This window comes from Centrocercus urophasianus, unplaced genomic scaffold, assembly GCF_019232065.1.
Source record: "Centrocercus urophasianus isolate 14NV4802_14NV808 unplaced genomic scaffold, USGS_Curo_1.0 seq_15, whole genome shotgun sequence".
NCBI classification, from domain to species: Eukaryota; Metazoa; Chordata; class Aves; order Galliformes; family Phasianidae; genus Centrocercus; species Centrocercus urophasianus.
This window is the reverse complement of record NW_024884697.1, coordinates 11,739,281-11,767,064: the sequence shown is the minus strand read 5'-3', so window position 1 is coordinate 11,767,064 and position 27,784 is coordinate 11,739,281. Positions and strand designations below refer to the sequence as shown.

General features: G+C 37.2%; 1 protein-coding gene across 2 annotated transcripts in view; it reads left to right on the top strand.

The window, feature by feature from the left end:
• ORC5 (origin recognition complex subunit 5) overlaps positions 1–27,784 on the top strand; it is a 68,906-nt gene that overhangs the window by 37,900 nt on the left and 3,222 nt on the right. For both annotated transcript variants that reach the window (XM_042816145.1, XM_042816147.1), the window contains one exon: positions 25,689–25,801. In XM_042816145.1, coding sequence (XP_042672079.1) covers positions 25,689–25,801 — 113 coding nt within the window. The remainder of the gene's footprint in view (positions 1–25,688; positions 25,802–27,784) is intronic.

Genomic DNA, 27,784 nt, shown 5'->3' with positions numbered 1-27,784 from the left:
TCTTGTCCATATGGGCCTGTAAAGTAGCTTTTTCTGTGCAGTGATGTCATGACTACCAATACCTAATAAAGATTGTTAGAACAGCTTGCTTAGCTGCTGGCAAAATTGCAGCTGTATTTTTTATGTCTTTGTAATATTAATGTTGCATTTGATCTTACCACATACCTTATTCTGTAGGTGTATTATGCATCACGTTCCTTGTTTTGTTGTATCTATTGATTAGAGAGTTTAGTAATCTATTGGTCAGTACTCTGTTAATTTTTAGTAGATTTGGAAAGATGGTGATAAGAGGTAATAAATAACTCAGTTTTTCTATTACTGGTCACCAAACTGATCTGATGGAAATTCACAGCTTTAAATGGGAATTTGTGATGCATAGCATGGGAACATAGGTTAGCACTTCAGCGCTGGCTGTGGCAGCTTGAGAAAGCCTGCTTTTTTTCAGAAGTGAAAGAAAAAACATGACTTTTAACCAAGTAGCTGACTACTCTTGAAGCATCAGCATGGCTGTGAATAAAAATGAATGTATTCCTGGTGCTTCATTCCTTCTAGTTTTAATTGATACAGAAAAGGTCTTGTAGAGAAACTGATGTTTGAGCTACGCTGTGTTGTCTGACCTGTCATAGAATCATAGAATGACTGGGTTGAAAAGGACCACAATGCTCATCTAGTTTCAACCCCCTGCTATGTACAGGTCGCCAACCACCAGACCAGGCTGCCCAGAGCCACATCCAGCCTGGCCATGAATGCCTCCAGGGATGGGGCATCCACAACCTCCTTGGGCAGCCTGTTCCAGTGCGTCATCACCCACTGTGTGAAAAACTTCCTCCTAATATCTAACCTAAATCTCCCCTGTCTCAGTTTAAAACTATTCCCCCTTGTCCTATCACTGTCCATGTTAACGAAGCTTTACAGTTTCCTGGGAGGCTTTCTTAAAGTATTTTCTTGACCAAACTCTGTTCTGTTCTACTTGAATTCTTTCTTCACAGTAATTTAGGTAGAAAACTTATTTCTCCAAAGGGCTTCTGGTAATAGTGCCCAGGTTTGCATTTCAGCTGTTTTTTCAGGCACGGATAAATGTATGTAACAAAGGCAAATTGTTGTGAGTTATTGAAAACTAGTTTAACAGAAGAAATTCTAGTTACGACAAGAGAGCCTACTGGGAGGGAGGGAGAGAAGGAGGACTTCAGATATGATTGAGACTGAGGAAGATGAACGGAATTTCTAAATATGCTGTGCCAGTGCTTTTAGTTAGGAAAAAAAACACACAGCTTTCTAGCTGTATTTGTTCTATTTTTTACTATTTTAGTAGCATCTCTGTAAGAATTTCCTGACTCTCATAAATCAGCTATATATAATGCTCTTTAAAATTTGTTTGCAATGAATTTGTACTTTTCAAATATGATCAAATGAAAAGTGTGATTTTTGAGATAGATGCACCGAGTTGCTAGAACAGTGGTGAAGAATTTTAAATTCTCTGAATCTGTTAGCAATTTTTGCAGCCCTGTGTTCCTTATGTGCCTTCGCATCATATATGGTATGGTGTAAAACATTTCTTGCATCAACCAGTGGTTTCTTTAACTTTTGTTTTATCAGTGCATTATTTGTAAACAGCATTTGAAGTTTGAAACTTTGACTTATCTATGCAAACTTGTTAGTGTATAAAAGAAGTAAATGTGAATACTTGAAAGTCAGAGCAGAGTTTGTCTCCTTCCAGACTTCCTTTCCCTCCCTTTCTTCACATGCTTATTTAGAAATTGGTTCCATGTACTTAATGGAAAATCATTTAATACTCCAGGAACAAACTCACACTGTGTTTACATCAGGCAGTTGCAGCTGAAGCTTGTTAGTGATTGCCTCCCAGATTAAAAAAAAAAAATCTTCACTGTGGTACATGAACTCCTATTGTTTGGAGATAAATAATCGGCTCATCTCCTCTTTAGGGGAGAACAAAGAACATAATGGTACATCTGGTTCATCTGTTAAGACAGCAAAGATTAATTAAGCAAATACTGCACAACCTCGCTTGATAACATACATATCTAAAAACAGCTTGTGTATGATGAGTTTTCTAATCACTTTCCTTTAACTGTTTACTGTATGCACATAATGTGTTCCAGAATTACCAGCTATTCATCAAAATGACTTAGGATACAACATTGAGATAAAGTAAATTGGAGAGTGAAGGTAGAGTTTATTGCTTCTCTTGCAAATCTCTTGTGTGGTATGGGACTGTTGAACACCCAGGTGACATCATAAACACTATTCATAAATTTTGTTGTTCTGTTTTTTTAAAAATAACTTGGGTGATTTCTCTGCTAATGTGCATCACAGACTGGGAAAAGGAGCCATCTCCTTACTGAGAATTTGTATGGAACCTAGTTCAGTGAAATACAGTGTCAAGACTAGGACAGGACTCGGGTCAAATCGCAACATGATGTCCCGGTTTCTACACTGCCGTCGTGACTATAACTATTTCTGAGTTGAAGACTACCCAAGGCCAGTTTTACCTCTCTTACTTTGTACTGCCATTGTCTTTTTTACCTAAATAGCTTTACTTCTTCTTTGGCACTTCCCTCAGCAGGGTTGTAAGGGCACAGATATTCTGACATGGTCTTCATTTTTCAAGCCTTAACTTATACATGGGACTTGTACTTTTCTGCACATACAGTAATGATTATAACTGAATATAATTACACATAAGTGGCACAAAAATGATTCACAGTCACTAGCAGAGAAGTTGACTGTAAACTTAAAAACTTCTTTTTACTGGTACTCTCCTCAGAATGGTTCTGATAAGGTCTCTGTCCTCCTGCTTCATGTGCTATTACATCTCCTTTTCTAGATTATATTCTCTTTTAGATTCTTACCCCTCATCTGTCATTTCACTACGGGTTTCTTTCATATCACATGTGACATAAACCTGTAGCATTGTATCTGTACCAGGAGAACTCTTTACATTTTTGATTGCAAAGAAGGTACCAAGGCTGTGTACTTGTACACTGACAGAGTGCAAGGTAGCAAAATGATGTATTAAAGAATATGTTGGATCACTTCAGTGGATACTTGTACTGTTTCTGCCCTGCCAGCTGCAGTCAGTTCAAGCCACTGACTTTCTACTTGACATCCCTCCTTCTCCTGCAAGGACCCTCTGCTGCTTTCTATTCATTTGATGTGGAATAGTGTGGCTTGACACAGCATCTTCAATAAAAGCAACAGCAGCTACGTTACAGTTAATTTGAAAGGCAGGATTTCAAAATATGAAACTTGACAAAAAAATGCCTCTTGACAGACAAAGAGTGGTTAAGAATTGACATAATCCCTCTTCTCCATGTATGGAAATGAAAATTGACAAATAGATGCGGGAAGCAATGTGGAAGACTGACAACAGGGTACATGTAAATCTAAAAAATAAATAGGAAAAGTATATGTTCCAAATGAGCATTACAGATACTGCTTTTTAAAATGTGGAGGAGTCATAAGATAAGCTAAAATGTCCTAACGTAGCTTAGACTTGCAGAAGTTTGATTCCATAAAAGTGTTTTTTTGTTGTTGTTTTTAAGAAAAAATGCCCGTGACTTGGCTACTGAACAAATGAATCTGCTACAAAAGTGTTATTCTAAAAGCTGATATTGGTGCCAGATATAAAAAGATACAATAGGAACTATGCACGGTCTCTGTCCTGATATCTTGTGCATCCATTTCTCAAAAGGTGAAGGAGAATGGAGGATGGAAGCAAAATCAGATTTGTCTTCATTGTACTTTTCATATATCTATATCTATATATATCTTTTCATATATCTACACATATATCTAAGCTAGTCGGTAGCGTGAGTTTCTAGTTAATGGGGAGAAATGGTCATACAGAGAACATCATCTCGTGCACCCTGTTGTAGATGTGGTCTTCTGAAAGTTCTCTGATTTTGACAGTTTTTTATGTTTATTAGATTACAGTGACATGCATCCTTGAGGTACCAGTTTTACTTCATAAGCTACATGGCTACAGAGTAAATATTTACATTTGAAGCTGTCTTAAAGTTATTCCACCTCTGAGGACTAAGAAGTATTACTCATATTGGCTAGTAAGTTCTTTTTCTCGAGTATCCTGAATTACTCATAAAACAATCCGAAAACTTACCACCAAATGCACCTTCTTGGTTGTCATATTCCTTGTCAAAACTTTTGCAGAGCAGGAAAAACAGTGGATTTTTATACCCTACCTTTCATTTCATCACTCCTGTGGATTGAGTTGTCTGATTATGCTGTAGTATACTTGGGGATATATAGGTTACTTGGCTGGCAGCCTAGTGCCAGCCTTCAGTTTGCAGAACTGCTTTTGATTTATCTCAAAGAACAAGGGCTTATATTCTGTCTTTTTAATGCTAGGATTTTCCTGGTAGACACTTACTCTGCAGAATTCTGTGATGATGATCTGTCATTTTCCATCCTTGAATTTGTGTGAACCATACATCTTTCAACCACGTTTCAGTAACAGCAACTGTAGCACAGCTTATTGTCTTGTGGAAAGCATCAATAGTGATCTTTTTTCACATGAGAAAGCCAAATACGACAAGGTAGGATTTTCTGCTTTCATTTTGAAATATGAGGAGACTGGGTGTAACCTCTGCATGAGGAGCTTGTAGAAGAATTGGAAAAAAAAACAGATATGAGTTCAGAAGGTGCTTTAGAGGTAAAATTTCAAAACATGACTTAGCTTATTTAGAGGGGATTTTAAGGCACAGTTTAACAATGGAAATTAAAATTGAAATACTTCAAGATATATTCTAGATGAGCAGAATGTAGATGCTTGTCTGCAAGCACGTTTTACTAACGTGATGGGACAATTTTACTTGAATCTGATGAACTTCAGTTACCCTGCAGCCAGCCCTGTGGAGAGAAAGTATCCCAGTACCAAAAATTCTGTATTTTAGTCTTCAAATTGTTATCTCTTCTATTATAAGTGATACTCAATTCTGAATATGATTACAAGCTAATATACATTTCCATTTCAAGCAGGACCTGTGGCCAGCTCTTTGTAACAATTCATGTAGAACACTGACAGGTGTCTCTGTGCATATGTAATTTTTTACATATGTAAAATGTAATATTATATATGTAATATGTATATAAAAATAAATTACATGTATATAAAATTTATATGTATATAAAATATTACATATATAATATTTTACATATGTAATTTTTTTTCCCGCCTGTTCCTGTCCATATATATTTCTTAAAGTGTAATGCAAATCAAGTTTTTAAAAATAAAGACCAGGGAGAGTGCTGACTGGGGGTTTTAATAAAAGACATAGAAATAGAGATCCCTGTTGATTCAGTTTAATAATTGAGGACCATGTGTGACCTAGACCAAATGAGCAAGAGGGCTCTTGGTTCTAGATATTCAGGCAAGAAACATGAAAGTCAAAAGATGCACTGATTAATAATATATAATAAAATAAATTTCAGTAGTTGATACAGAGAGTAAAGAGTTTGACTTAATGGATTACTGCAGAGATATGAGAATAGAACTGAAGACTGTTGGTACAAAATTATCTTTTCCAACCTTTTTTATTTATTACCAGTAAATCGCATAGGAGGATGTTTTGCAACAGATATTTTCTAGCCTGAAGTGACCTCTAATGGATGTGTAACACTGATAGTGTATTGAATATACACTATATATATGCACTATATATACATATATGTATATATATACACATATATGTGTATATATATTCACATATACACTATGAATATACACTATATATATATATAGCTTTTTAATAATTTGTGTGACTGTAGTACTTCTGAAAGATGCTAGACTGACAGCCTAGAAGGATGGGTAATGGAAGCTATCTGTTCTGATTCACTGAACAGGTATAGCAGTGACATCAACAGTGTAATCTCTCTGTGCTTCTTTTTAACCTGAAAAATCTTTTCTTTATTGACTCACTGTTAGCAGTGTGAGATTCTGTGGCATAAAATGCATTGGTCAACCAAGAGAAGTAGTAAAGGGGAAGGATGAAGAAATGTAGTGACTGACGGGCTCTTGCAAAGTTGGCTGGTCTGTTGACGAGCGCATCCTTGACGTGCTTTTTCCTTCCCTCCTCCTATAAAAGATAAAAAGCATCAAGATCTCAACAGTTTTAGTCTTACTGTGGGCATTAAAAAAAAAAAAGCTAGCCTATGAACTGTGATTTGACCACTTTGGTTTTTATAGCATATTTACTGTGTGGTCACAATGAGAATTGGACTATATATTAATGACTGGGAAAAGTAAAGAGGTACAGGTGGGGGATTAACAAGGCAGTTTCTGCTTAGGAGAAAAAAAATCCCCTAAAATTACTTCTGTCATTATATAACCATATTTAAACCAATATCATATTATCGTAAACTACATTTAAAAATAAGCTAAAATAGCCTACACACAGTCTGGAGTTTACTTCATGGAGCTGCACTTCAGACAGATGAGAGCAAATCTGTCTGACTCAAAGGAAGCCTTTGTAACTTTGTGTTGTGCTCGGGCACTAAGGATAACTCAGTGTTTTGGGGTGGTCATGAAGAAACGTAAGAAAACATGATAGGAATAACAAATACAGGACATAAATAATCCTTAAAGTCTTTATGCAGTTAACTCTATTTGTAGCTAGAGTGTCTGCAGAAACAAATGCAAAGAAAGAAGATTGGTTATCTGTACTCCAGGAGCCAAAGATGTTTCAGATCAATTTCTCAAAGTTAATGGTACCTGAAATCTGACAGAATGTAGTCTGGAAAATAATAGCCAAAGACAGAAACGAGTAATGTAAACAATTTCAATTTATTAGGCACTTATGTTTATAATATTTTTAATAAGCTGAGATGCTAGTTTTTAGTACAGGTAATTTTTTTTCTGTGGTTGTTCATTGTGAACAGAGAAGGGAAGTTGAGTGTGATGTTTTATCAAAAAGAACAACCTACATATTCTAGTGAAAAAAATGAGAATAAATTCACAAATTCAGACTAGCATACTTAAGTGGAAATGGCCCAATACAAAGCTGTTCAGAGAAAAGAAAATAATTGGAAGATACTAACACTTGAAAGAAGATGTAGGCACGAAGAGTGGTAAAAATTAAAGGCTAGAAGGGAATGACTTGTGAAGAAAGATTAAAGGAAATGAACGTGCGTAATTATTACATTTAGTTATCTGTGTGCTTGGCGATGCTCAGATCAAGAAAGATGATCCCTATACTAATTTGGCTAAATAGCTACTGGGGGATGATGAAAATGTCTAAAAGCATTTTTAGCTTTCAAGTAGCAAGAAAGGGTTCATTTTGAAGTCCAAAGGAGGTCTAAGAAGGAGTAATGAAATGAGATGAGGTGAAGACTATCTTTGAGTACTGTTTAAAAAAAAAAATCCCCAAAAAACAGCCAACGTGCTGGAGATGTTGGAGTGTGTAATACTCTCTCCTGACGTTTCAGTGGATTGTCCTACTACTTGAGCTGTTTGAAATTTCAGTGAACAAAGCATTCGTAAATAAACTTGAGAAAAGGATTCTGTGTTGGATTTCTATGATATCACATGGTAAAAATTGACAATATAAGCCTTCTAGTGTACTACTGAAACATAATTTATGTAAATTCTTGATAGAACAGGCATTAACCTTCATCCTTACTTCAGTTCTGCATTAAGTCTTGCCTTTGATACGGTAATCTTAATTAAAACTGAATATTTTATGATTTAACTCCCTCTGCATCCTGAATGGAACAATGCCCTTATCTGTATTACCTATACAAGTTCTATTTATATAAAGAATCTATTGCATCAGTTGATAGTCTTGCTTATAGTCATATTCACGAGAATAAAAATGCTGAAACTCAGAGGTGTAATTTGTTTTAAATTAATTTTATTTTATAACCAAATATTAAAAAACTAGTTTTACAACTTTTCCAACAGATTGCGTTGGGAAATATCTTGTGAGTAATATTCTTTTTGGAAAACAAAAAGCCCAAAAATATGCATAAACAAGAAAAATAAGTATTTAGAGATGTGATATGGAGATGTGTCATCACAACTGTCAACCACTGTCATCTTCATGGTATATAGGTAGTAAGAGAAAAACTGCTCATTTTGATGATAAACCCTAATATGTTTTAAATAGGAAGAAGTTGCAGTTGGAAATCAGGGGCAGAGAAGTTTGGCCACGTATTTTTCATCTGTTTGTTGGTGTTTTTTCTTTTTTCTTTTTTGTTTGTTTTGCAGTGATTACAGCTGAGCACATTCCTAGAGAAGTACTGGAACTAGCCCAACTTTCCAAGCATGTGCTCACACATACATCCAAGACGTAACTTTAATGTAGAGCAACTCTGTATTTGAGGTCACTGATAGACGTGTTGAGATGATTCTCTGCTCATTAGTGGAACCCTTTGGAAAACGACATTTTCTGGTTTTTGAAAAGATGGGCAAATAATTTGCTTCAATTATTTTATAATGCATTGAAAATGTATTTATTTTTTTCTGTCTTATCTGTAGGTGCTTGCTGTATAAGCATGGCTGAGTACGTTTGTATAACCAAGATGTTATAATGTATAACCAAGATGTTATAATTTGTATAACCAAGATGTTATAATTGCAATATAATCAAGAGAGTAAAGCAAAGCAGACAATGATCACAAAAGAGAATAAATGGAAGAGCTTACCCTTGGGTTGAGCTCACCAGAAGATACCAAAAGAGGGGATCTCCAGAAGAGATCCTTCCCCTCTGGTAGCCAGCTCTTAAATAGGTCCAGGCGGGGTGGAGCCTGGCTCCACCCCTTCCGGCAGCACAGGTGAGTTGCCTTCAGCTGTGCTCCTCTGGCTGACTCAAGGCTCACCTCAGGTGATCAATCAGAGGTTCAGGCCGTGACTCAGCAGTTCCCATACAACGTTGTATAAAACGACACACGGTTATCAACCTGATCAACTTTATAAGGGCGCAGGGAATGTGATGTGAAGTGGCAGTACTTAAAAAAGATTATGCAACTCAGACTTAAACTATAGAAGTTAAGGAAGTGTATGAGAATCCATTCAGAAAATTGTTAAATTTATTTTGAAGTATGCCATCTTTTTTGAAGTTATTTAATTCCATATTGAAGTAAAGGTGACAGACTTAAGATTTCAGATGAAAATATAGCAGTGTTATAGCATAATGTCTGCAATAATCATTACTGAGTAGCTGACTTCATATTTAGATAAGTAATAATTTCATTGGTATGTTGAAGATTTGGATGACCTGATATAAGCTAATACTGTTTTACTTCTGCAAGTCTAACCTCTTGATTAAATAAGGTTTGCCAGTCATTCCCATCAGTACTTTGCATATATTTTCCTTTGTCTTAGCTTTTTCCTTTGTTGGATCTAAATAATATTATTGGATTTTCCCATTACAGAGAATCTAGAGAGCAAATTTGAAAGTTAAATACATTTATTGGTTAGAGGAAAACACAGAAAATGTGTAGTAAATAAACCATATTAGATCTCTGATTCTGCTACTAGATCACTGCAGGGAAATTTTAACATCTGGTCTCACTGAAGAAAATGGAATTATTTCATAACACTATTTCCTTGCTGTGTGCCCCTGTCTAATGGTATTTCCAAATGTAGCATGTAGCAGTTACACGGAAGTTGGAAATTATTGATGTTGTCTGTAGCTCTAGCCCAGGGGATTTTGTGTTGCTGCTTACGGGGAACACTAAGGGTTAAATTCAGTTAAGCATTTCCCCAGCTTTCTGGGAACCTGGCAGTGGCTTTCTTTCAGTTGCTTTGTGATGGGAGGAACAATACCTGAATTCAGCCTTGGGTTGTGCTGGAGACTGTGAAGGCACTAGGTTATAGTGTCAGCATTGGGCAGTGCCCAGGGAGTGCTTCAAATACTGTGGCTCAAAAAAGGGGAATGTTAACAAGGCAAGTCTAAGATAAGACCATGAGTGTGTAGGGTTTTGTTGGTTTTTAATCCATTTCTCTCTGCTTGTGGTTTTCTTTTTGGTTAAATTAATCATGCTAGCTTGAATAGGCTGCATTCTGCCACTGGAAATTGTAGCCTAGGCTGCAGTTGGTGATGGGCCAGCCCCCAAGCAGGGGGACGGGGGATTCCCCTTGGGCAGGGCTTGCCACATGAAAAAAATTGCCACTTAGAGACTAAAATCTAAGCCCTGAGCCTAGATAATGGTTATAACCTAGCCTATGAAAGATCTTACTGTCAGGTATTCTTTCATCAGACAACTGAATGGAAATTACATTTCTGAATGAACAACTAACAGTTGATTTGTGAAGTGGGTCATCCTGCATACTTTAACATCTATTGCCCATGCTTCATCCATGATCCCCTCAAAGAGCAACTGCTTGTGGGGACCACCGGGAAGGTTTGGTTGGAGGAAGCTGCTTAGGAATCTTGTACTTGTTCCAGTTTTCCAAATTTTTTTTTTCTTTGGAAGAAGGTTTTGGTTTATATCTGAATTTATTTATTTTTAAAATAAAGGATATACGTGTTTCATTAATGAATTGCTGTACTTCTACTTCCAACTGTTTTTGTTTTATCTGTAAAATCGAAGTACTTCCCAAGCTGTTGAAGATAAAACTCTGGCCGTGTTCCTTTCCACCCCCACCAGAAGTCTGTAGTATGTTTGAATGTGATTACGTATCAGTGTCTACTCCATATCTTCCCAGTATCAGCTTTTCAGAGGGCTGCTTATTTCTTAAGCTTCTCCTGGCCTGGTTTCCTGAGTAGCATCCATTGCATATCTGGCACATCTTTCAGTCTGTTTACATCCTCCACGCCTTTTTTAGCTTATCTGGTTCTGACTAAAACGGATGGAAAGTTGAATGTTTCAAAGGCATTAAAGTCCAACAAATGTAATGAAGGGTGGTGACCACTGCCTTCTGTTCAGTGGTTTTCCAGTTTGAGCTGGTGCTGGCCGTCCACCAGGAGCTAAGCCAGACTCAGCCATGCGGTGTGGAATGTTTTCACCCATGTGCATCTGGGGAACAGAAGGTGTGTGGTGTGCCAAGTGGTGTAATGAGAAACAGGAAGGGGTTGTGAGGGGATAGAAGTAGCTGAGGTTGTAAGTGCCATGGTCGGGGGAGTGAAATTTGAGCCTTGTGCGTTGGCGAAGGCTTATGGATATAAGTTTTTATCTTTGAAGAACAGTTTCTTATTTAATTGAGTTCAAACATGAAACATTGTATCACTTATATTTTATTACGTTAAGCGTTTTAATACACTGAAGTTCTGTAGCCCAGAAATCACGGCTTTGTATAGCTGCAAAATTCAAAGGTAGCTTTGTGGAGAGCATCTGTCCAGAGAAGCTACCGTTTCAGATATTGTCCCAGTAGATTATGTGTATTTTTAAAACATGCTAATGTTTTTGTAGACGTCTTTCTAGTCAGATTGTAAGGCTTTCAACATCCTGCTGCAGAATATTGCTATATCTAGCAATGTCTTCTATCGGCAGTAGTTTAGTATGAAGTATCAGCTTTGTCATCCATTGCAGGTTTAAAAAAAAAAAAAACATGATTATTATTCCAGTCTTTGAGGATTTCTATAGTTATAATTAACTTGAAATAGAACAAGTTTTATTTAAAACTTCTAAACGCTGTGTAGCGTGGGCTGCACAGGCTGAACCTTCCTGTGAGTTTTGTTTTGTTTTTGTCTGTTTGTTTTAATGCTCCTACTTAACAGAATAAGAAGTCATCTCTGCTGTGCTTGTGTGAATTATTTTTGAACTGGAAAATGTATCCATACAAAAAGTACCTTCAAATGCAGAAATTATGTTACTGTAAAATGAAGCATTTGTACTTCTTTTGAAGTTATAACGTTCTTGTGATTTAATTGTTAAATTACAATTAAAACATGCACACTTAGTGGTTTTGTTTTAATGTCTTTTAAGGTGGAAAAAGCACCTACATACTATACTCACCACGTGAGATCCTTTTACTAATCTGGAGAGATTTGGGGAAGAGAGGAGGCATTTGTCTGTAGCTAAGAGTGGTCTCTTTTACATGAAATTGTGAGTTCTACTAGTAGAACTATTGCAATTTTCCTTTCCTTAAGAACTTCATAAGGAGTGTTAATCACATTTAGTTGTGTGTGTGTGTATTTACAAAAGATATACCGTGATAGCTTACATTTCAGTGTAACAAAATAAGTTGTATTTGGATGGTTTGGAGAGCTCCAGCTCCATGAAGGCAGCATATTAAAATCATGTGTGTGTGAATGTGCTTAAACATGAATTGTCCCCAGTAATGGAAGAAATCTACCAATTGCTGAAGTTGGGTGAGAGTACTTTTGTTTTTACTGTTAAGTTTGTTGGAATGGTTAAGAAAAATAAGGTGATGAAGGTCCACGGCAAACAAGATCATTTTTTTAAACAGCACTTCCAAGTCTCTTCTTTAAGGTAACATTTGAAAACATAAATTGAATACATCCCAAACACTTTGTTTTGGTTGTCATCTAATTGTGAGCACAAGATTTAATTAATTCCTGAGCATTTTGTTAGGCAGATCCACTGCAAACGAAATAAAAAGATCAAAACTGGAGGTAGAATAAGAATAGTTTATCCAACTAATACACACGTGCATTTAGCTTTATTGTGCAGGTTGCAGGATAATACTGTTATTTTTGGTAGAGTTCTGAGGAAATCATTTGTTTTGCTGGAAATGTGGTTTTACTGACAGTCACATGAATATTTGTTGATATCTGAATATGCCTACATCTATCTATTTTATTTTTCTTTAGAGAAAACTGAGTTTTGGATAATACATTCTCTGCTTGTAAAACCTCCCCCACTGCTTCCAAAATGTCAAAGGCAAGCACGGGGATTTAGTTATACAACTTCTATTGAGAGTAATTGGATTTGTATGGCTTCTATCCATGCTGTTCTTCTGAAAATATTATGGCCCCTTGTATATAAAATGTAACAATGTGGTCAAGAACATAATATCAGAAAGAATATTTGAACCAAACAGTAAAATCAGATTGTATTTATGTTTGGAGATTAATAACTTTTGGTTTACTATAAATGTAAGGTTCCTGTTTCAGTATACTGAGTGAATACTAAGCATGTGCTGTGCTAGCCTTAGGGCTTCACTTTTTCTTAAATGCATGAAGCATTTACATAGGAGTCTTCTGTACTTAACTCAGGAGGGGGAAGAGCATTTCTGATTCATTAATCCCTTTTTCTTTTTGTAAGTAAGTGGGTCCTTCACATCGTGCCCTCAAGAGGTGTAAAATATACAAAGAAGTGGGAGGAACAAGTAAAATGGTGCCTGGCTTGCTATAATGTATAAATTCAAAATCTGTCTCTCTTTGCAAGAGGAAAAATAGCAAGGAGGGAAAGGACAGCACTAAATTTACTGCATGTGCTTGCATGATGCACAGGTTTGGGATAATTATTTTTTCTCTTGTTGAATAAAGTGAGTCGTTACCATGGTAGCATTCGTATTGCATAATTTCTCTGTTATAAAATAAATTGGGAATCATTTTAGGGACAGAAAAGTCTTTCTTTTATGAACATTAGTTCTGTTTTATTTTTTAGTGCGAAATTCTTTGAAGTGCAATTTCCAAAGTTGGTAGCTTTAAATTATTCTTGGGGTGAGGAGGTCTCTACACTTTGCAGATAAAATCAGCCATGTTAATGATGTGTAGTGCCTCTGCCAGACCAGATATGCAGGCACAGAGATGTCCTTGCATATTGGGGATGTAGTTTTAACAGTAACTTGTTGACTTTGAAGGAAGTCTCCACTGTCACTTCTCAGGTTGCTACTTCTTGTAGTAAAATCAAGTATAACCATTAAAGAGGGTGCAGGCTGCCAGGCACCTCGGAAGGAACAGTTTGGATGTCCCGATCTGATAACGAGTTCCCACCAGTGGTCTGTTTTAATGAATCATCTTGGGCATGTCAAGAACTTCAGGCAGAGCAAGTCTGAGTTTTCAGTGACAGAGGGGAAGGCCTTCGAGTTGAGTGCTTTCAGCCCTAGACGACAGTTCATCTCTGCTGCTTGAGTTTCCCCTACTGAAAAGCAGCAGGCTAAAACCAGGCTAAAAGCTCCCTGATCCGCTGATTCTTTGATACCATTCTTTGTTATAAACATTTGTTGACTGCAGTGGTAGTTCTTGTATGGACAGGTTAAAAGGTACAGGAGGGATAGTTATTTCTTCTCACTAAAGAGATTCCAGAAGATAGCTTTGGGACTTATTTATCCGTTATGTAAAGCTGTAAAAACCTTCAAGGGGTGGAAAAGCCTTCAAGATATAGCACAGTCAACGGAACAACAAGGAACTTTTCATCAGACACTTATATTGCCTTTACCAAATCATACCTGCTTCCCCTCTTATTGCTTTGGTTTCATTTTTCTCCTGTTTTTCTCATTGCAGTAGACAGAATAGAGAGAGATAGGCTATATGTGTAGATAAAGTCTGTATCTCCCTCTGTAGATAGGGGGAGAGTGACTTTCATCCATAAAATTGAAAGATTTCACTCATTGTTTGATTCTTTCCTGCACTTTTGCATCCATCTTTTCATTAATCTCTTGCATGGATTTTTTTGGTTTAGTGATCAACGTGATACTTTCTGGGGTATAACCTTCTTTATGGTGATAACATTCAAAAATCATATTTACTATCACTGAACGTTACAAAAAAGTCTTGACACAATGATTAATAAAAAACCACCATGAGTGGCACAGCCATCAACTGAAAAAATCAATGTTAATTAGTCATAGAAACTTGAGACTTGCGTTTTTTTTTATTGCGTTTTATTCCTCTGAAACTAAAGTGGGATGTCCTGTGCTGGTTTTTCTGTGCATTAATCCTTTCCTGGTCTACATATAGAAATTGCATTGTGCATCACATCAGTGCTCCGTAAATGATGATAAAATGATATAGGAGCCATATAGTCACTGTTTACTAGCTACACCAATTTTAATCCAAACTTTATAGCAAGATGCTTTAAGTTATGAAGGAGGGTTGTATCTTTGAGTGTTTCTGTCAGTCTAAATAGTATTATCTTTGTATCCTGGAAGGGCAGGACAAATACTAATTAGCTGCATACTGCCCTTACACCATCCTTTCCTTTTGCAGTATTTAGATGGAATGCACACACTGCTCCCAAGAGCAATTCAAAGAGCAATTTCAAGAGATTACTTGAAGTGTAACAGTACCTGATACAAAGTTTGTCTCTTTTTCTATCCCAACCTGGATATTTTCTTCCCATTTTATTACTTGTCTGTAGATAAAACTGAGTTAAATTCTTTACCCTGTATAGTTAGCAGATATTACAGCATACTACTTCATCTGTTTTCTTGGTTGACTGTGAACTTCTCTACCTGACATGTGTGCTTGCCAAATGTGTTAGAAGCTATTTTTTCCCAGGTTGGGAAAGCTAAGTGATACACTGTGTAACTAGCAAATTTAACAGTTGTGATGGAAACTGCATACAAAAACAGTGTTGTGTTTGCAGAACAGTTTATTTCCTTTCAAATTAATTGCTAAGAGATGATGCGTTGTGCTGACAGGTGATGTTTCATGGTCTTTATCTGATGAAACAGTACAACTGAATAAAAGATGCAACGCTAGTACTTGTGCCCACTTTTCAGGGTTTTCTATCCAAGAAGCTTAAGGATATTTATAGATATATTTTGCAATTGTATCTGAAAGGTATTTAATGGATCACTGAAGTTAAATTTTTAATATTTCATGACATCAATTCATGGATGACTGGAAGCTTTACTTTCTGTAGGATGATGAATACAAATGGATGTTACAAAATCACAGTCACTATTGTAGTGTAAATTTGCTGCATACTTATCAATTTTTATAAAAAACAAAGCAAAATTTTCTTATTGTTGATTACAGCCATCAGTTTCTGTGCTGTTACAGTAGGGTTTCGTTATTTTTCAAGCAATTAGGATGATTGACTTACGGAGTGATGGTCTTCATCCTAGTGTATGCAACCTTATCATAATTTTCTCCTGCAATGTGTTGATTAGGTTCATTAATTTCCCAGTTTAGCAATCTTTTTAGCTTCAGTTCTACAATGCGAGAACAAAATGAAGTGCCGTATTTCAACAGATCAGATCCGTATGTGTGAATAATTTTGTATGTAATTACTTACATCCTCGAAATGGAGATTACCCAGGAGTGTATGTTGTAGAATTTCTCTTGCTTACAGTTGTATTGTACACTTTCCTAAGCATGTATTGCTGCTCCTTTCAAGAGAGAGCACACTGCAACAGAAGAGATCTTTTTTACCAGGATGAGGTATTTGTACACTTCAGTGATACAATTTATTTCTATTTTTATTTCTGTTGCTGTTTCTATTATAGAACCACTGAAATGTGTGGAGATGTATGTACTGTTACTTTCGAGTGTGTGCAGTGCTTCTCTTGAATAGTTGGGATACAATAGGTTATTGTGGGCAGTTCTTTAAAGACACTGAGCTCTTACACATGGTATGTATTTGAGGGCAGGTTGCAGACGAGGGAGAGGGGCTTGTTAGAAACAAACCATATATGAGAAAGAAACCAAGGAGAAACATTTTTTCAAGGTTGGACGGGGCCATGAGCAGCCTGCTCTAGTACCAGATCTGGAGGTGGCAGTGGTGTTGGAACTTGATGATCTTGGGTCCATTCTATGATTTTTACCAGTAAACACAATTTTAGATTTGATTTTAGTAATCCCAAGATACAAAATAAATTTCTTTACATTGTCATTTTTTCAGAGCAAACTCCTACTTCAGACAACTGTAAATGTTACCATTTATCTAGCCTTGTGGATAAAATATCTAATTTTTGTATTTCAGAAGTATTTAGGTCAAATCTTCCTGGAGCAGTTGTTTTAATTAAAAATTCTTAAAATCTTTTTTCCTTATATAAGCTTTGGATCAATATTCTTTCAACACTTAATTATCATAATCATAAAAAAAATAGACTGCAGTTAACAGGCTTTGAAAATCTTTTTCTTAGAGAAAGCAAGGTAATTTTGTCTCAGAAGATGCCCCCAAATATCTCATTATGGGAATTATCCTTATAATTTCATGAGTTCTGTTCACAGCGTTGTGAATCAGTGAGTGCTGATTTTTGGTTCAAGTCAGAAATCCTCATTGCTTTTGTTATTTTTTCAAAGCCAACAGCAGTAAAAGGTCAGCAGTTGTACACAGCTCTATATTTTGCTGAGAAGGCAGTATTAAAAATTTAGGGGCCTTCTAAAACATGAGTATCACGTCATGTCACTATCACACATATTTGACAACATGTTTAAGGTTAGTCTCTTCTGTTCTGGATCCAACTTGTCTTGCATTATCTAGAAAGCTGCCATTGTTGGACAGAGGTGCTGTAAATAAGGGATTTTAACAACTAGGTGAAAAGTCACTGGAGTTTAGGATTTAAGATTGTGTGCTCAGTATCTTTTTCATTAAAAGTTCTCTTCAGGGAAACAGTCTGTGTGTGTGTGTGTGTGTGTACATACTTATGTTTGTAAATATAGCTTTTTAAATGCTTCTGGAAAAACACTTGGAATGTAAGAGCTCTGCGGAAATGAATTTGGGATGGTGGGGTTACAGAGAGGCAGACAGATACTTCCATATTGCCTGTGCCTTGAAAAATAGCCAGCCTTTGCTTGGTGTCCATGTTGTGAAGCTGCCTGACTTAAGTAATTAAAAGAACTGTAAGCATCATTCCCCAGGTGTTCTTTTGACCCTTTACCATCTTTGTTTGCTCTGATTTTAAAATTCAAAAGAGAAAGGCAAGTACTTTTGAATCATCTGTCTACAACTTGTCTCTGTAGACCCTGTGGTTAGGACTACTTTCCCCAGGTTGTTATGGAATGATTCAAACGTGTGTGCATCCAGCAGATTTTAAGTACATTCAACTCTTGTTTTTCAGCATTTTGGAGGATCAAAATAAACTGCAGTCTGTTCCAAGACTAGCAAATTTCTAAAGAAATTTACATATATCCTCGGGTACAGAAATGTATTTTGAGATAAAATTATTTAAGCAAATTTTTAGCGTGCCTCTCGGGGTAGATGACAAAGTACTTTAACATCGTTGTGAATTGCCTTCTATTGTTCTCTTTCTCCTTCTGCACACTGAGTTAATGCTAAAGTAAATGTTCTGAGAGAAAAAGGATCTTCCTCCAAATTTATCTACCAAGTAAAAACATTGGAGAATAAATTCATTTATAATTCTGGAGAACCATCTAAGAATAGTTCAAAAATGAATAAATTATTAAATTGCTTTCAGAAAGTTCTGTTATTGTGACAATTATAGTGGGCAAGACGAATGCTCTCACTGCTTTTGAGATATCTGACACTTCTCTGGAAGCTGGTAGGAAGAAGCAAATTTTATTTTTACTTTTTTCCCCAGACTGCAGGCTGTGGAGAAAATAGGGTGATTAATATTGAGAAAGTTCGTGTGGAGACCCAAGAGAAGGGTGAAGGGGAAATACAAAGTAATAGGATGTAGAAGACCAGATTTTGTTGATATTTATTGATTTATTATATAACCTCTGGTGAATGTGTCGTAACAGCTACTAGTTCATATCAGACACATAGGGAAGAATATACAACTGGCAAACATAGGATGAATTTGTCTGGCATACATTACAGCTTCTCACTCTGTGTGGCTCAGCTGTTTGCTGCAGATTTGACAGTCTTTGTGTTTAACAGCCCATGGTTGTATGGATTGTATTAAGCTACTTTCTTAACTTCACAAAACCCTGTATCACCTCACTGAACTTCCAGTGGCCAGGTGTGCCACAGACTAACTGCATATTTGAAGAAATGCCACCTCCTGTGCTTTTCTTGCTTACTTTTTTATCTTGTCTTTTTATTTTCCTGGGGTGTTTACTGAACCTTGTTTCAGTATCCATTAAACAGGAGCCTTGTTTTCACTGCATTTTAAAAAGTTGTGGATTTTTTTTTTTTATGTTTTTTGAAAGTGAAGATGTGAAGGCTAGAGATAATGAGAAAGTACAGGTGGGAATATGGTAAAGGAGAGATGAAAGGATGCTGCACTGATGACTCAAGATTTGCAGGTATCTGAGCCATTCTGTGATTCTATAAATTAAATAGTCACCAAACAAAAAGATGTAGATGACAGATTTGAAGAGAATTGATTATAAAAAAGAATATAAATTCTAGGGAAAGGTAAGGATGTCTTCTTGAAGGAAAAAAATACATAGGCTTTACTTGTGATTGAAGAGAAAAGCCATCAAGGAAGCTGATTTACAGGAGTGTAGTAGAAATAGAAAGCTTCTGGTATGCTGAAATGGTCTGAAAGGTGAGTGATTTACAGGACGGGAGGAGGGGAGAAGGAAAAAAAGTGAAAGATTCACACTTACGCCTTGAATCAGCCTATGAGATCAGCAGCACGTTTTGTCAAATATTTGGCGTAAGTGGGACACAAAGTTAGACAGAGTACAACAAGGCAAGTGATACACATTGTTTATACAGTGGGAAAAATACCATATGGGAATGGTGGTTATGACCCATATAACGGAAACTGAAGGAATTTTGTAATGTAAACATTCAAGATTCTACACCATGGGCTTAAGAAAGTTTTCTACTTGAAGATGTTCCTGAAATACGTTTCAGATGGTATGGTACAAACTAGTGGGCTGAGCAGCATAAAATTCAAGAGTAAGTAAACATTTTTTCTGAAAACAGAAGGATCATCTTTTTAAAAGTGTAAGAATTGTTGAAAGTTTTGTCTGGCTTAGTGAAGGACTGAGCTACCAATGGGACAATGGCCAAAGAAAGAGCCAAAAGTGTAACTTGTTTAAATCTATAAATGAAGTCAGAGGTGACCATAATACAGAGATGCAGAATAACAAGTGCCAAAGATTTGACTGAAAGCACTGTACTCATGTAAATTGGTCCTGAATAAAATGAGTTAAGAACCCAAAGCAAATTTCCTAGGATTCTGAAAAAGTCTTCTATGGGAGTCATTGTGTTAGAGAGAAAATGTTTCCTGCTTTTATGATAAAATATAGTGCACTCATGAAAAAAATGCTGTGACCTAATGGTTTCAATAACACAGCATGATCATGATCCAGGAAATACTTAAGATTGAAAGCTGAAAGTAGAATTGTAGGGAGATTGCGTGATAGTTTTTAAAAGAGAATATGATGCAAATCTCCCTGCCTGCCATGCTGTCAAAAGTGCAACCTGGTAACAGCTAAGCATATTGAGAAAGCAAATATTTTACAATTCTTAAATGGGTTTAAAAATAATACGTTTAAAAAAAAAAAAAAAAAAAAACAGCAAGCCTAAGCAGTATAAGATTTTAGAAGTAACAAAGTGGTCTGAGCTCACTTGTTGAACATTTAGTGACAATTATGCTGTCACATCTGGAATTTGCCACCATTTTTGTCTTGTTCAGGTTAATTATCAGTGCCAGTGATCTGATTGCTCCATCTGAGAAAGTCTTCTGTAAAGTACTGTCAACCCATTGATGAAATGTGCAGAGATTACTTAAAATGTATGTGGTGTGATGTATAGAGTCAACAGAAAAATATGAAAAGAAATGCAAAAATAACTGGTATGGGGGGGGGATGGAGGGGGAACCTAACAGCACAAGTATTCATAGAAAAAAAAGAAAAAAAGGGCTTCTAAAGGGGATTGGATACCTTACAGTTGCACAGCAGGGACAAATATATCTGCCATGCACTGCAGCATCTTGTTGAGACACCCATGTGTGTTAGCAGTGGGAAGACAACAGTGTTCCTCCCCTGGAGCCATGTCTGGGATATCTCTCTGGCTTTGGCCAGAAACATTAGGGTTACATTCAGAAGATGGTTGAAAAAGAGAAGGAATAATTTAAGCTGAGACAAAGATGACAACTGAAGCTTATAGTAGTGAACCTTTAACTGTACACTTAAAGGCTGTAAGCAGTTTGACAGGGTAAAGAATAAGGCAAGAATGGTATGGTGTGTAGTTAGAAATATTGGAGTGCTACTGAGAATGGAAACTTTGACTCACTACCAATGGAAAATTTGACAAAATACTTTACAAAGTATTTAACTGTCTGTTGAAGTGTAAGCATTCAGAAAAATATTGATTTACTTTTAGTAATTTTTATTACAACAGTTTTGATCAGTTGCTTGCTTAAATATATCTAATTGCTATTTCTATCGTTAACTTCCCTTTTGTTGGCTTTCCTACCAGGGCTGGCACACTGAACATACTCTGGATATAGTTTTGATTGAAATCATTTTGAGTGGTTGTTTTTTCTGCTCACGTAATTCGTGCTGGGGTCATTGAATTCAGCTCCAGGAGACTAGTTCTGCAGTCATGCTGACTGAAAGGTGCTTTCTAAATAGCATCTGGTTTTCAGACTGTCTTACTGAGCAGCTGCAGCTTTATCATGTGCCTGAGTTGAACTACAAGCAGCAGTGGGGTTTGAACAAGTGCACAAGCTGATTTGTGCTTTGAGAGCTGTGTGGTGGCGGTACTGCAGAGTACTTGGGTGCATATAAATTTTAATTATTGTGAAATAATATAGTACTCTTGTCTGAGTATTATAGCTTAAATTATGGAAGTTCTTAATACCTTGACTGGTTTGAGGTTCAGAATCATAAAATAGGTTAAAGCTGTCAGTTTCAGAAAGTAACCGAGACTTAAGAGTAGTGGTTAATAGTACAGCAAGGTAATTAGAAATCATAGACTGTGGAGATGAAAAATACCTTGTAGATCATCCAGTACATCTCTGCCAGTTTGAGATTTGTTCCTAAAGCAGTTTTGTCTAGTCCAGTTTAGAGTGTTCCACTTGGTGATACTTCAGTCGCATCTCTTATAGCAGTCAACATCATTTTCTCACTTTAGTTTTATCCATTAACTTCAAGATATGCCACACGATTTATCCAGACTTCTTCCTGAGGTAGTCTGTTGTTACGGAACCAAACCAAACCTATGTGTGCCTGTACCTCTGTTCTGAATTCAGTTGTGTTCTGCACCTCTGTCAGTGCTTTCAGGCATGCCGTGTCGATGGGAAGAGCCTGGCCTTTCCCCATGGACAGCTTTCACTTCTGGAATTCTTCTTGCCCCCTCGCAGCAGCATGCTAACAAAGCCTGCCTTTGTTTCTCTGGGGGAATGATGCAAGGCCGTCTGTTAGCTCAGGCTGATAGGAAAAAGGCAGCCTTTAAGGATGGTTGGTGGGTTACTCTGTGTTTTTTCCAGAGGTTTCTCCATGTCTGTCTCTGACCAGCGAATCTTCAGAAGCATTCTGAGGGGTCACTGCAGCAACAACTGGCCATGTATGTGTGGGTATTCCCACCTTGCAGCCAGGCTTTCAGCAGCAGGTTTCTCACATAAATGCATTCCAAAGAAAGCTCAGTCCTGGTTTATTTTAGAACATAAAAATGACACCTATTCTTTTTTCTCTTTCCGTTAACTTTTCTTTAGATTTTCTTGTTCCTCTTGTAGAAAATTCCATTTACTTATTAGCTTTTGCTGGTGTTAAATTATTGCCACATAGAACTTTAATTTTATGAATAGCTTTAAAATATTTCTCCCAACTGTAATTTCCTTTGTTCAGAAGATTCTCAGTAAATATTCTTCTTTTATGTCACCCACACAATTCTTCTGGCTAGTTGCTAGGCTCTTCTTGCCAGATGTTTTTTTCCAGCTTTTGTGACAATGAAATGCAGCCACTGTATGCACAGTATTTAAGGAGGAAAAAAAAAAAAAAGCTTTGAACACTTCTTTGTGCTAAGAAGTATAATTACTCTTTTATTTTTTCCAAATATGATGACATTTCTTCATTTAAGAATAGGTTACCTCTAAAGTTACCCATGCCCCAGGTAAGTTCCAGATGCTCAGCTAAGGGAGCCCAAATCCCTAATGTGAGGGAAAATCGAGCCTTCTGTGACCTAGATGATATAATAACTGATGAAGAAAGTCATCTTTTCTATGAATCAGATCTAGATAGATGGGTTGAGCACAAAATGCTTCAGGGACTTAATTCCAGTTGTAGCAAAACTGAATCTTCTGACAAAACAGCTTACTGCCAGAAGTGTGCGTCACCCCGTTCTGTCACTGGCCTATCCATGGAAGTGTTGTGTTGTATTTGTATAAAACAGGAAACAAGCAAACCAAAAAAAGTTATTGCTGTGTGTCAGAACCCTCATAAAACCCTTGGTTTTGATTTTTCCTGAACCTGTTGAGAAAGCTGTGCAAACAGAGCTCTGGGCTGCTGCCCACAGAACCACATGGAGGCTCTTGCATGTGTCCTCCTGAGATCTCTGCCTGTCTCCATGTACGGAGCAGATATCTAGCTAGGTCTTGAATTCTACTCTGAAGACTCGCAAGTTAGGAATTCTGGAATGTAACCTTTGACTTTCTGTAGGTGGCCTGATCCCAGGGCTGCTTCCCTGAGATATGGACTCTGGTTTTGTCAGTTCTGAGCCTCTTCAGGGAGAGAGCTGTTTCCTACCTGAATTAATTAAAAGCATGCATGAATTGAAAACAGCAATTCTGTCTACTTCTTCCTTTTTAAGCAGTCTCAATTACGGAGCTCAGTGTTCAGACATTCACTATGATGACATTTTTATTAAGCTAAATAAGTGGAGGACTTTTCAAAGAAATGAGTAAAATGTGGCTTGCTTACTAACTAATTCTGACATGATCAGAAACCTTGTGTCTGGTAGTATTGGGTCTGAAACATTAATGAAACTTCTCCTGTAGTCTGACGCTTTTGGATTTCTAGTGTCAGCCTTCAGTAAGGAATTTTGTACTGCTGACGTTATGTTACATATGTGGCATTTGGTGATAGTTGGAAAAAAATCAATTATGATTTGCTATTAAATGGCTGGAACATTTGCAGTGCAGCAGCAAAGTCACTATTGCATCTCACAAAACTGCAATAGCTCCAAGCTATCTCTAGGCTTTTGCTGGGCTCATTGGAGGCTTTGAGGAGCCTTCTGCAGTTCCTTCACTGGTAATTCCTGAACATGAGGCCAGCTGCAAGTGCATATCACAGAAGTGATTAGGTAGTAATGGGGCACTGGGATGTAAAACAGTAATTGCAACAGCAGACTACTACATTGTGTTTCTTCACTAGCTAATAAAGACTTTGTTGGATGAAGAGTGTAGAAAAATATGCTTTCAAACTCATGAGTATTCTAAGAAAACAAACACGTAACAAGTTTGAGATAGGTTACTATTCAACGACAAGTCCAAAATGATTAATGATCTGTGTTTTGAGCCATGTACACTATAGCAAGTTCAGTTTTCTTAAGCTTTCAGCACTAATAATTTGTAAATCATCTGCTTCTCTTTAATGTGATTTACTGAGCTGAATTAAGTCTTTGTCGTCTTTGTCTTGGTGAGCAGAGGGAGGCCTGTGTTCCTTAACCGGACTCCGAATACCTTACAGAAAGATGACATCCTAATTACTGTTGCCTAATGCCATATACAAGAAACTTAAGCACAAACTCATGTAAAAGATTGCCTCATTCTTGATGCTTGTATTTTTTTCTATTCTCCACAAGTGTCATTTTTTCATATCATGTCCATATGAGGGAAATTTGTACCTCCTGCAAGTTTTGGCACACTTTTGAAGACAAAGTTCACTTCCAGTGGAAGAGTGGGGTTATTACTGAGTTAGGGTTTTTTTTAATTGATTCTGATACTTGCTATCTTTTATAGCACATGCTTCCTTAAAGTTTTGAATTGATGCTCTCTCTCAATACGTTCATGCTTCAGATATTCCTTACTGTATTATTATCTTTACACAGAAGCAGATCATAGCCTTTTGTTTTGTGGTGGTGATTGCTTGTTTGTTTTCTGAAAAGTAGGGCTGTGCTGAGATACCAATTCTTGTTGCACTGAGTTGTCAGCAGCATCTTTTGCAAAGGCTAGGGAAATATTTTCTCGTTCTCTGCTTTTACCTATTTCTTTCCCAGGGGTGGTGGTAGGGCGGCAGCAGAATCACTGCAGGATTCTTTCCTGAGGCAGAGCAGCCTGACTGCATTCAGTGCTGACATCCTTTGACTGCACTTTGGTGATACTGCAGTCATCCCTGGGAAGAAGAAGACAGTGACAAATATGCTGGTACATTGCTGTACCGCTGCAATAATCGGCAGCTCTGCCAAGGCACTGCATGAGTTGTTATAGGCAAAGTTCTGTCCTTTCAGGCACTACTTATTTTAAGCACGTGGTCTTCAGGCATTTTCTTTCCGACCTTTGAATTCCTTTCTTTTAGCTGGAATAGGGTGATACTAACCATCTGTTCAAAATGTGGTATGAGCTGGAACAAGAAAATTCAGCTTTGAGTGTGAAAATTGATGAGGAGGTCTTCAGATACAAAGGAAAGAGAATCAAAGTCTGTCCTGGCTGTCAGGCAGAGATTTGGAAGATGTTCACTTCATGCCTGTTATTCTCCCCCAAGATCTTCCTCTCTCTGATCGGAACTCCAGAACAACTTTGATTTGAAGGATTTAGCTTGTATGCCTCACTGCCTGTGCTGAAAATGTCATAGAGAAAATGTACAAACATTCCTGAGTTTTCTAGTTCCAGGACTATGTGAAAATCAGTGAGAAACTAAGAGTAACTTTCTGAAGTATGAGAATATTGTAACTTGGGAAGATGCACTGATGACAAATTGGAAAAAAAAAGATTGCCACTGCTCTTCGTGTTAGCAAAAATGATTAATATTACTGATGTTTCTTGTTTGCAGATCACCTCCCTTGTGACTCTCCAGTTGTTGTCCGTGGTTGGCAACAATGACCAGCTTGATGGACCCCGATACAAATGTACCGTATCTCTGGACTTCATCAGAGCTATTGCCCGGTGAGCCTTCTAGAGACCCTTAGTGTTGTATGTGCCAGTCTGAATGAGACTTAACACCTGTATTTTTCCCAGTCTTTATGTTAGCTCTCTGCAGATCAGAATGGGTATCTGTGGATATCTTTGAAGAATGAGTGAATGAGTCTTATCTACAGGAGGTGTTGAACTTGAGATAAGTTTCAATCCTGTTTTGAAAAACAGCTATCTTAGAGTGACAGGAGTAGGCCAAGGAACTGCTTTAGTGTGTCATAGTAACATACTGTCTCTGTGTTTAATGAAAGTCAGGAACTTCCTGTGAATATACTGATCTAAAACAGCAATCCATTTTATTACCAGAGACCCATTATGTCCAAAATTGATATTTAATTCTCAGAAGTGTTATTTTACAACTTATACAAAAGCTGCCTACGTTAAAAAAAATCTTCCATGTTGTCTGTTCTGTAGTTAATACAAACTAATTCAGTAATTCAGTGTAAATACGTCAAAGGTAGTAATTACCTGTTCCTTCAAAGCCTTCATTCTGGGAGTTGGAGAGCAGTTCCAGATGCATCAGGAGAGATGGTGATAAATTACAGACAGAACTGCATGCAGTATATAGGCAGCAATCCAACTGATGTCTCACTGATACGAAATCCAAACAGTATTACCTCACACATGTTGCTGCAGCCAGCTCAATTAGCAGGTCTTGGTAAAAGAATATGTAGCCAGACCAGAGCCCAGGAATGACATGGCAAAAAGGAAAAGGTTATGAAGGCCACCTCTCCTCTGTAATATGGGACTTCAGAGGAATCTGTGTTTCAGACTATATCCTGTATCCTCAGTACACAAGTTGATTCCTTGAGCTACGAAATGTCTGATAGTCTGGTCAGTGAACCACACAGGAACAGTGAAGCAAAACTTCGTCTTGTTCAGACCTGGCTGGGCCATAACTGCTGGCATCTCCAGGGCTTTGCTACATCAATTTGCTGTTCCCCGCAATAAAGTCACATGTGAATGATGCCCTGAAAAAGCTCCCACTGGTACCAAGTACAGCAGACCATCTGTTTAGCAACATGGATCACTGTGTGCAGACATCCCCATGCTCTTGCTTCTGCTCTGACTTACTATGAGTACAGAAACCAGTTCTAAACTCTGTACTATGAGTTCTCAAATTCTTGAAACGATGGCCCTTCGCCTACAACTTCAACATCCTTTGAAGTTTTGTGGACTCCATTAGAATTGCCATACAGTACAGGTGGAGAGAAAACAGGACCAAAACTTGGGCTATGCAGCTCATGTCTAACAGAGAAAGTTGATAGAGAAGTTGTCACTTCAAACCTCAGTGCACAGCACATTGCTCTGGCCTTTAGGTCAGATGTGCATGCATGTATCCTGACTGATTTTTCATACAAGTTATGAAGAAGTCAGCAATTCCCTCCGCACCCCCAAGTAATTTGGGAGTGTGTTTAAGCTGCACAAATAGGTCCATTTAAGTGATCTGACATTTTAAAGTTGGACTGTTCTTTAATCCTGTTTTGTTTTTTTCTGTGATTATTCCTTTGTTACACATTTTTGAGTTTTTTTCCAACCCACTGTCTTTATTATATCCTTAAAAAAGACATAGTTGAGATTAAAAGTTTCATGAAGCCACAATAAATGGGTTTCTCCCTTGTTTTGATGAGACTTGCTAAAGGCTGAATGTATGATCATTGGCTAGCTGTGCTCTAACGTTGCAGCTGCCTGTAGTTTTTAACCACAAATGGAAGAAGTGGAAGAAATGGAACTACTTTGGCATTTCAACCACAGTACACTTTGAGTAAGCAGACTGTCTCCTGATTCTTTCATCTCCATTACTACAGTAGCACTAAAATAACTTTAGTCATCAAAATCCTCAAAGATCTCATCCTTGTTAGCATTTCATTGTTGCTGCTGGACAAACATATTTCTGCAGGAGAGTAGGACAGGCAGTTGTGCTCTCTTCTTCGTCTCCCCACCCCTATTCAAGGT